Source organism: Scyliorhinus torazame, chromosome 13 (genome assembly GCF_047496885.1).
Source record: "Scyliorhinus torazame isolate Kashiwa2021f chromosome 13, sScyTor2.1, whole genome shotgun sequence".
NCBI lineage: Eukaryota > Metazoa > Chordata > Chondrichthyes > Carcharhiniformes > Scyliorhinidae > Scyliorhinus > Scyliorhinus torazame.
In genome coordinates this window covers 20224136-20235415 of record NC_092719.1, presented here as the reverse complement: position 1 = coordinate 20235415, position 11280 = coordinate 20224136, and the positions used below count along the sequence as shown (strand labels likewise).

The following is an 11280-nucleotide window of genomic DNA, read 5'->3' as shown; positions in this document are numbered from 1 at the left end:
AGCTGACACGTTTCCTGTTGAAAATGAGGGTCCTCTTGCTCCTCAGTGCCTTTCTGGTGGCTGTTAACAGCCAGAAGACATTTATTGGGTGAGTAAATGTCCTTTTCCCTTTTGTGTGGACTGTGGGAGTCCAATCAAAAGGTGCAGTCAAAATGACAGCTTGGAAATGTCACACCAGGGGGCCATTTGGGAGGTTGGGGTTTCACCCTCTGTGATGCCAGGCTCATTGAAACAAGAACTGGAATTTTTCAAAAAGGTAAGTAATCCCATAGCTGGGACTAAATGCGGGACCTGGCCCCATGCATTGGGCAATGGGATGCTGGGTGGCAGGTTACTGGTGGCAGCTGATTAAGCTGGTGTTGCCGGATCTCTGTCGCCTGGCAGAGGTGGCGGCCCAATCACAAGGTCAGCAGCGCGGCAGCTCAGCAGCGCCCCCAATAGAGGTGGTCACCTCCAAGGCTGCAAGGAGACGAGAGCACCTCCATGCTGAGGGAGGTGGGGAAGTGGGCGATAATTGCCCAAATTAATTGGTTTAATTGGATATCCACCTCTGGCCGGCAGGCAGCCTCACTTGCCGAGTTTCTCAGCACTGGTGAAATCCCATAATATCCCGTGGCGGCAGGAAGGTGTTGGCATCCTTGCCTCCCAGCTCTTCTCCAGAGGGCTGGTAAATTCTCAGTTGGTGACAAGTGAGGCTTCTCTGTATTGCCCACGTCACCCCCCTGTGTTGTTTGAGTTTGATTGATGCCAATAATGGGATAAGGGATCAGAGATTTAGATTTGGATTTATTGTCACGTGTACTGAGGTACAGTGAAAGGTATTGTTCTGCATACAGTCCAGGCAGATCGTTTCATACATGAAAAAAAACATAGGACATACGATAGATACACAATGTAAATACATGGACATCAATATTAGGTGAAGCATAGGGTTAATGCTACAACATCGGAGAGCGCATCGGAAGTTGGTTTGAACCATCCACTATTTTCTTTTCAAGAATTGAGTGCAGTGTGAAATAGGCTGACAATTCGCCAAAAGTTCCTTTTATGCATCTCACCCCACCCCTCCCCTCCATGCCCCCCAATGTATAGTAATGGGACCACATGCCACCCTGACTGCTATGTGGTCTAGTGAGGGACAATAGTAAGGGTGGGGATGGGAGGCAGCCCACCCACATCATCTGGTTTGAGTTTGCATTGGCCATAGCCCCACTGCAGAGTCGAACCAGGAAAAAGGAACCAGTTTGCTACAAACTTAAGCTTATTTTTCTTTTGCACCGTTGGCTGTAGTGGGTGATCCCCCTGTGAGCCTGAGGACTCGATTTGGAGCCAGGAACCCCGTGCGGAGGCCGATGGCTTCACTGTAAATGCAGCTGGGGCTTTTATGGAACCACACCGATAACGCACTCTGAACTTTAGTGGCTCTTATTAAGGCATCTCGGTTACTCTCCCCAGTCCCCTTGTGGTTTTTTGCAAAGGCTCATGTTAAGCAATGTCATCAAAATGCAGAGTCATGGTGAACGGATAATCAACACACACCAGTCCTGAGGGTTGCCAACTCTGGTTAGACCCATTCCTGGAGATTTCATCACATCATCTCCCACTTCCAACCCTCCCCACCCACACAAAGCTGCTGCTGGCTGCTTGCCATGTCCACCCGTGTTGTGTAACACCTTCCCAAGATCAAACGGAAAGCTAACTGACTCCTCCAATATTTTTCTAACCAGTAAACAAAAGTGTTTGAAAAGATTTTTAAAGGCACAACTTTTTGTTTATTGCCCTTTAGAATTTTCTGCCTGGTTTTGTTGGCAACTCGCTGATCTTCAATTCCTACAGACTCACAAGGTGGTCCTGGAGAGTTGACAAACCTACAATCAACCCCTTTCTCTCTTTGGATCCTGATCTCAGCTGATCACTGCACAGTGACCTTCCTGATAAATAGGTCTTGAGTGGTGAGCGTAATGGGTGACCAAGCACATGGTTAAAATTACCTTCGTATTAACAACAGAGAATGAAACAAAGAAGATAACTGGAGGCTAAAGCAGAGAGAGAGAACCACTGACAATTGACCAGAATCAGGGGCTGGTTTAGCACAGGGCTAAATCGCTGGCTTTGAAAGCAGACTAAGGCAGGCCAGCAGCGCGGTTCAATTCCCGTACCAGCCTCCCCGAACAGGCTCCGGAATGTGGCGACTAGGGGCTTTTCACAGTAACTTCATTTGAAGCCTACTTGTGACAATAAGCGATTTTCATTTCATTTCATAGAATCCCTACAGTGCAGAAGGAGGCCATTCGGTCCATCAAGTCTGCACCAGCCCTCCTAAAGAGCAAACCCCCTAGGCCCATTCTATTCTTGTAACCCCACCTGACCTGCACATCTTTCAGGACTGGGAGGAAACCGGAGCACCCGGAGGAAGCCCACGCAGACACGAGGAGAACGTGCAAACTCCACACAGTCACCCGGGGCGGGAATTGAACCCAGGTTCCTAGCGCTGTGAGGCAGCAGGGCTAACCACTGTGCCACCGTGCCACTTTGCCTCCTTCCCCTGCCGAGTGAATCCTGCAAGGAGGTTACCCGGCTTGTTTCTCAATCTGAGTTGAATGACTTGAGAAAGCAGAGGGGCTAAACTGTAAGCAAAGGGTCGCTGCAAATTCAAAAAACAAGAACAGTAGGGGGGCATTAAGCAGAGTGTGCAGTCCACAGGTGATACTAGTTCCTCCTACTGGTTGATTGCAAGTGTGTTGGTGATGGTCTGTGACTGAGCATCCACTCATTTGGTAATTGAGAGAGGAAACCCAGCTGGATCTACAGACAGGGAGTAACGGGCATTAAACAAAACTAACTTTAAAAAGTAAATCACTGGGCTGCAGAAACATTGCTTGCAAAGGATGTCATCTTCACAAATGTGCTGCCTGCCCCCAGGAAATGCAGTGTTTACATCAGAAACTAGTTTTTGGGTAATTCTATCGTGCAATGTCATATTTTAAAATATTTTTATTCAAACAAGATTTTCATTATAACAAAAAAAACAACACAGCAAATCCCAACCCCCAATCCCAATTATACCAAAAATACACCTACCCGAACCCCAGTCCCCCTCCCCTCCCGCTCACCCCCCCACAAAGAAAACAGAACCTTAATAAAAATAAAACGAACCCCCCCCCCATCCTATCCCAAACTGTTAACGGTAATAATTTCCCTGAAGAATCATAGAATCATAGAATTTACAGTGCAGAAGGAGGCCATTCGGCCCATCGAGTCTGCACCGGCTCTTGGAAAGAGCACCCTACCCAAAGTCCACACCCCCACCCTATCCCCATAACCCAGTAACCCCACCCAACACTAAGGGCAATTTTGGACACTAAGGGCAATTTATCATGTCCAATCCACCTAACCTGCACATCTTTGGACTGTGGGAGGAAACCGGAGCACCCGGAGGAAACCCACGCACACACGGGGAGGATGTGCAGACTCCGCACAGACAGTGACCCAAGCTGGAATCGAACCTGGGACCCTGGAGCTGTGAAGCAATTGTGCTATCCACAATGCTACCGTGCTGCCACACGGCAGATTAGGAGATGAAGGGTTGCCAACTCGAGTAGAACCTTTCTGCCGACCCCCTCATGATGTACTTGATTTTCTCAAGGTGCAAATATCTCATCAGGCCCCCCAACCAAGCCGAGGCCTTAGGCAGCACTGGGGACGTCCACCCAAACAGAACTCGTCTCCCGGCTATTAGCAAGGTGAAGGCTAGGACATCTGCCCCCATCCCCATCCACAGCACCGGCGAGTTTGATATTCCAAAAATAGCCACTAACGGGCATGACTCCAGCTGAATGCCCAAAATCCCTGATATTGTGTCAAAAAGGAGACCCAGAAACTAACAAGCTTGGGGCAAGACCAAAACTTGTGCATGTGATTCGCCGGCCCCCTAGAGCACCGCTTACACCTATCCTCCGCCCCCGAGAAGAACCAACTCATACGCGCTCTAGTCAGGTGCACCACCTTGAACTCGATTAGGCTTAACCTCGCACATGAGGAGGTGAAGTTGACCCTGTGAAGTGCCTCACTCCACACTCCCCCACCAAAAACTAAAACCAGCTCACCCTTCCACTTCCTCTTTACTTCCTCCAATAATGCTTGCTCCGATTCCAACAACTGCCCATAGACATCTGAAATCTTACCCTCCCCTAAGGCCCTGTCCATAAGCAAAGGCAATGGTACCGGGGAGATGAAGGAAGCTCCTTGCGTAAAAATATCACACACCTGAAATACCTCAATACATTCCCTCTCAGGAACTGGAACCTCTCCAGCAACTCGGTTAGGCCGGCGATCCTACCCTCCAGAAACATGTCTCTAAACCTTTCCCACCGCTCCCTCTCCCATGCCCTAAGCAATGAATCTAAGCCAAATGGCACGAACCTGTGGTTCCTGCAAATCAGAGCCTGCAGTGACATGCAACCCAATTTAATGTGCTGCCTAAACTGATTCCACTGCCTTACGTCGCCAAGCACCCGGGTTTGATCCCGGACCCGCGTCCGTGTGGAGTTTGCAATCCACCCCGTGTCAGCATGGGTCTCACCCCCACAACTCAATGATGTGCAGGGTAGGTGGGTTGTCACATTAAATTACCCCAAAATTGGGTTAAAAAAATCAACTGATTCCATGGGCGGGATTCTGCAAAAACTGGCGGGGCGGGCAACTTCGGCGCGAAGGAATGGCGTGGACTATTCCGGCGTCGGGCCGCCCAAGTCAGGGGCTAGGCCGGCGCCGGAGTGGTTTGCAGTGCGCCAGCCGGCGCGGAAGGGGCTTGGCGCCACACCAACCGGTGCCAAAGGGCCTCCGCTGGCCGGCGCGAGTTGGCGCATGCGTGGGAGTGCCAGCGTGTCCTGCCGTCATCCCAGCGTATGCGCAGGGGGGGTTCATCTCCGCGTCGGCCATCGCAGACTGTTACAGCGGCCGACGCTGAAGAATAGAGTGCCCCCACGGCACAAGCCCGCCCGTGGATCGGTGGGCCCCAATCACGGGCCAGGCCACTGTGGGGGCACCTCCCGGGGCCAGATCCCCCCCGCGTTCCCCCCCGAGGACCCCGGAGGCCGCCCGCGCAGCCAGGTCCCGCCAGCAAATACCTGTTGTAATTTACGCCGGCGGGAATGGCCGAAAACAGGTGGCCACTCGGCCCATCGCAGGCCGGAGAATTGCCAGGGGGGCCGCTGCCAGTGGCCACCGACCGGCACGGCGCGATTCCCGCCCCTGCCAAAACCCCAGCACCGGAGAATTCGGCAGCCGGTGGGGGCAGGATTCACACCACCCCCCGGCGATTCTCCGACCCGGCGGGGGGTCGCAGAATCCCACCCCATAGCTTCAAAGTGGCTATCACCTCCAGACTCTAAGAGAATCTAGCAGGGAAAACAGGAGGGGTGAAGTAACCAGGGCCCTCAGACTCGACCCGATGCACAAAACCTCCTCCATCCGCCCCCAAAAAGATTCCGGATCCTTGAACCACCCCTGCACCGTATCAATATTTGCCGCCCAGTAGTCACATAACAGATTAGGTAATGCCTATCTCTTAGCAAAAACATCCTACGAATCCGAGGAGTTTACTAGTCCAAAGAAAAGCAGATATCAATTTATTAACCCTGCAAAAGAAAGCCTTGGGGAGAAAGATTGGAAGACACTGGAACAAAAACAAAAGTCTCGGGAGAATATTCATCCTCACTGTCTGCACCCCTCCCACTAAGGTCAGAGGGTGGGCGTCCCACCTTTTCAAATCGGCCTTCATCCCATCCACTAAACTAGAAACGTTACGTTTATGGAGCGAGGACCAGTTAAGTGCCAGCTGGATTTCCAGATACCGGAAGCTAGTTCTGGCCGGAAGAAACGGCAGTCTCCCTAGGTCAGATCCCCTCCCCAGAGCTTCACCAGAAAATATTCACCCTTGCCCAGAATCAGCTTGTACCCCGAAAAGGAGCCAAGCTTCCTGATCAACTCAATTATCTCCCACACATTGGAGAGTGGGTCCAATATATATAGTAACAAATTGTCCGCATTTAAGTACACCTTAAGGTCCCTCCCATCATGCTCCATCCCCTTCCATCTGTTAAAAAGATCTCAATGCAATGGCCAATTGCTAAGGCAAACAAAAGCGGAGACAATGGACACCCCTGTCTTGTAGCCATGTTCAATTGGAAATAACCCGAGCTCAGTGAATTAGTGCACACACTCGCTGTGGGAGCCCTGCTCAAAAGCCCAGTCCATTAAATACATTGTGGCCTGAAGCCAAAGCCTCTTAAAGAGGTACCCCCACTCATCCCTTTTGAATTCTTATTGAATTCTTTGAAGAGGTGACCAAGCATGTGGATGAAGGTAAAGCAGTGGATGTAGTGTACATGGATTTTAGTAAGGCATTTGATAAAGTTCCCCATGGTAGGCTTATGCAGAAAGTAAGGAGGCATGGGATAGTGGGAAATTTGGCCAGTTGGATAACAAACTGGCTAACCGATAGAAGTCAGAGAGTGGTGGTGGATGGCAAATATTCAGCCTGGATCCCAGTTACCAGTGGCGTACCGCAGGGATCAGTTCTGGGTCCTCTGCTGTTTGTGATTTTCATTAATGACTTGGATGAGGGAGTTGAAGGGTGGGTCAGTAAATTTGCAGACGATACAAAGATTGGTGGAGTTGTGGATAGTAAGGAGGGCTGTTGTCGGCTGCAAAGAGACATAGATAGGATGCAGAGCTGGGCTGAGAAGTGGCAGATGGAGTTTAACCCTGAAAAGTGTGAGGTTGTCCATTTTGGAAGGACAAATATGAATGCGGAATACAGGGTTAACGGTAGAGTTCTTGGCAATGTGGAGGAGCAGAGAGATCTTGGGGTCTATGTTCATACATCTTTGAAAGTTGCCACTCAAGTGGATAGAGCTGTGAAGAAGGCCTATGGTGTGCTCGCGTTCATTAACAGAGGGATTGAATTTAAGAGCCGTGAGGTGATGATGCAGCTGTACAAAACTTTGGTAAGGCCACATTTGGAGTACTGTGTACAGTTCTGGTCGCCTCATTTTAGGAAGGATGTGGAAGCTCTGGAAAAGGTGCAAAGAAGATTTACCAGGATGTTGCCTGGAATGGAGAGTAGGTCTTACGAGGAAAGGTTGAGGGTGCTAGGCCTTTTCTCATTAGAGCGGAGAAGGATGAGGGGCGACTTGATAGAGGTTTATAAGATGATCAGGGGAATAGATAGAGTAGACAGTCAGAGACTTTTTCCCCGGGTGGAACACACCATTACAAGGGGACATAAATTTAAGGTGAAAGGTGGAAGATATAGGAGGGATATCAGAGGTAGGTTCTTTACCCAGAGAGTAGTGGGGGCATGGAATGCACTGCCTGTGGAAGTAGTTGAGTCGGAAACATTAGGGACCTTCAAGCAGCTATTGGATAGGTACATGGATGACGGTAAAATTATATAGTGTAGATTTATTTGTTCTTAAGGGCAGCACGGTAGCATTGTGCATAGCACAATTGCTTCACAGCTCCATGGTCCCAGGTTCGATTCCGGATTGGGTCATTGTCTGTGCGGAGTCTGCACGTCCTCCCCGTGTCTGCGTGGGTTTCCTCCGGGTACTCCGGTTTCCTCCCACAGTCCAAAGATGTGCGGGTTAGGTGAATTGGCCAATGATAAATTGCCCTTAATGTCCAAATTGCCCTTGGTGTTGGGTGGAGGTGTTGAGTTTGGGTAGGGTGCTCTTTCCAAGAGCCGGTGCAGACTCAAAGGGCCGAATGGCCTCCTTCTGCACTGTAAATTCAATGATAATCTATGATTAATCTAGGACAAAGGTTCGGCACAACATCGTGGGCCGAAGGGCCTGTTCTGTGCTGTATTTTCTATATGTTATGTTCTATCCCTATCGAACGCCTTCTCCACGTCCAGTGAGATAATCACCTCTTGCTCAGTCCTTAAGGAAGGCGACAACACAACATTTAACAATCCCTTAATATTGGCCGACAACTGCCGACCTTTAACAAATCCAGGCTGCTCCTCCGAGATCACCCCAGGTAGACAGGGCTCCAAACACAATGCCAACATCTTAGCCAACAACTAGAGTCAACGGTTAACAACGAAATAGACTGATACGACCAACATTCCGTGGGATCCTTGTCCTTCTTCAGGATAAAGGAAATCGATACATGCGCCAACGTAGCCGGCAACATCCCCTTGGGACACGGAATCATTAAACATGTCCAGCAGAATTGGGACCAACTTACCAGCAAACTGTTTGTAAAATTCAATGGGGAACCCACTCGGACCCAGTGTTTTGCCCATCTGCACTAACCGAATACAACTCATGATCTCCTCCGGCCTCATCAACGTCTCCAACTCTGCCTTCTCTCCTGCTCCACCTCCAGAAAGGTCACCCCATCCAAAAATGGCTTCATTGGTGAACCCTCCTCCGGTGGCTCTGACTCATAGAACCCACCTCATTAACCTTCTCTGGGGAAAAGACCAACCTGCCACCCGAGTCTGTAACCTGCACGACCTCCCGGGAGGCAGACTGCCATCTCAGCTGGTGAGCCAACAGACGACCGGCCTTCTCCCCACACTCATAAAACCTCCCCCTCGAGCGCTGCAGCTGGCTCACCTCCTTGCCCGTTGACAACAACTCAAAATCCATTTGCAATTTCTTTCTGCCAATAACTCCGGCGTTGGGGCAATCGAGTGCTGGCGGTCCACCTCGAGAATGGAATCTACCAGCATCTGCTTCTCCATCTTCCCACATCTATCCCTATGTGCCGTGTAAGAGATTATCTCCCCCTAATAACCACCTTCAGAGCTTCCCAGAGCATGGAAGACGCACCTGCCTTGTTCCTGTTGAACTCAACATAAACTTCAATGGCTGAGGATACACGCTCACAGAATCTCTTACCCACGAGCAACACCATGTCCAGTCTCCATGGGGTTCACTGAGAGCAGCCCGGCTCCAACATCAGGTCCACAAAATGCACAGCATGATCCGATATAACGATCGCCCAGTACCCCATTCCCCCCCTCACCCCAGGGAGAAGAGACCCACCCACCACAAAGAAGCCAATTTGGGAGTAAACCCGGTGGACGTGGGATAAAAACCTCCTTATCCCTCGGAACCCTCAATCGCCATGGGTCTGCTCAACCCCTCAGCTCTTCCATGAACACCAATAACTCCTTTGCCACCCCTGATGGACTCAGAGGCTTGGGTCTCAACCTATCCAACCTCGGGTCCAAAACACAATCAAAGTCCCCTCTCATAATTAGCTGATGTGAATCAAGATCTGCAATAGTCCCCAGCACCTTGTTAATGAATGCCGTGCCATCCCAGTTTGATGCATCTAAACACCTGACGTGCCCGCCAACGACCCACTGATGATTACGTACGTACCACCTCTACCTACTAATATATTAACCGCAGAAAAATCCACCTTCTTATTAGTCAACACAGTGGCCCCCCCTGTGCCCTACAATCAAAACCCAAGTGATATACCTGCCCCACCCATCCTTTCCACAGTCTTGTTTGATCCTTGATTATCCTGTAGAAAAAACACATCTGCCTTCAAACTTATCAGGTGTGTAAACATCCAGGACCTTTTTACCAGGCCATTTAACCCCTCACATTCCAAATTATTAACTGGACAGGGGGATCTGATCTCCTCCCACCAACCCAGGTCTCAGCCTACGCTGGCTCAGGGCCCTCCCAAGATGGCCACCACATCCCCCATCAAGCCAGTCCAAAAACAAAGGAACCATCACCGTCAACAGCCTATTCCTCCCCCTCATGCCCCCTCCCAGCCCCGTCCCACCCTGAAAACCAAACAAAAGAACAAAAGCCCCCCCCCCCAACTTCCCTGTCCCCAAACTCAAACAGGACAGAAACTCATTATCTTAAAAAAACACAAAAAAACCCACAATGGTAACAAGCTGCAGATATCCCCCTTCTCCGCTCCTATGACCCCCACACAGGGTAGAAATCAATGTCAACTGAACAGTATATCAATGATCTGTCGCCCCATCCATACCAACCTTTAATACAGAACAATGGAGAAAAATAAACACCCAACCCTCCTCCCTCCAAAAAACTCCAACAATACAATATACAAACCCCAATTTCATCCAGAAAAATACACCCACCAACAAGACCAGTCACAACCCCAAGCCCTCCCCATATTACAAAAATCCCACATACAATACAAATTCAGATAAATTCAACAATGAACAAACATTAAACTCCATAATCCTGAAGCACTTTAGTTCATCCCCAGTCCGTGCTTCTTGAAAAACTCATTCGCACCTTCCAGCACATCGAAGTGATAATCTCTGTCCCTGAAAATTAACCCAAGACGAGTTGGGCACACCACACCAAACCTCACATTGCTCTTGTACAGCGCGGCCTTGGCCTCATTAAACGCCGCACGTCTTCTTGCCAGCTCTACCCCAACATGTTGTTTTTTCTGAAGACATGGTCCTCCCATCTACAGTCTTGATGATCCTTCGCCCACCTCAGGACCCGCTCTTTGTCCAGGTATTGATGAAACCTGACTATGACCGCCCGTGGCGGCTCCCCCGATCTGGGCTTCTGCCTCTGAGAACGATGGGCCCGGTCCAATTCTGGAGGGGTCGGAAAGAGTCCTCCCCCACCAGTTTTCCGAACATCATGAACATATAGTCCGTGGCGTTTGAGCTCTCCAGGCCCTCCGGCAGCCCAACCATTCTTAGGTTTTGGCGTCCGAAGCGGCTCTCCATATTGTCAACCTTGGCCTTTGGCACTCTGCGCTCCTCAGCCAACAACACCATCTCTGCCTCCAGGGAGACAATCCGATCTCTATGGGGGGAGAGCACCACCTCCACCTTCTGTATCGTCACCCCTTGCACCTCTATCCGCTGGTCCATCTTGTCCTTGGCCACCTGAATTGCGGCTAAAGCCCCCTCGATTGCCTTCCCCAGATCCTCAGTGACTGCCTGCCTCTGCTTCTTAAATTTGTTGGTCAAGAAGCTAACCAATGACTCAGTTGACCTCTGAGGGGTCAATCAGAAGCCTCCGCCCTGCTTTCCCCCTGCTGAGGCTCGAAGAACTTCTGAGCCTGATGAAAATCCCTTGCCCCACTTCTGCCTTGTGTTATATTTACCGGACTTTACTTGTACGAGGGGATTTTATTCCACCAAATTTCAACAAAAAAATCGCCCAGAAACCGAGCTAAGAGGGCCAAGAACAAAGTACCCAGGCAGGAGCTGCAGCACGTGCGACTCCTCACCACATAGCC

At 50.2% G+C, this 11280-nt stretch overlaps 1 protein-coding gene across 1 annotated transcript in view; it reads left to right on the top strand.

Moving 5' to 3' along the window:
• The window catches only part of LOC140387869 (carboxypeptidase A1-like), a 55691-nt gene continuing 44411 nt past the window's right edge, over positions 1–11280 (top strand). The window contains exon 1 of the mRNA XM_072471126.1: positions 1–88. Coding sequence (XP_072327227.1) covers positions 24–88 — 65 coding nt within the window. The 5' untranslated portion in view covers positions 1–23. The remainder of the gene's footprint in view (positions 89–11280) is intronic.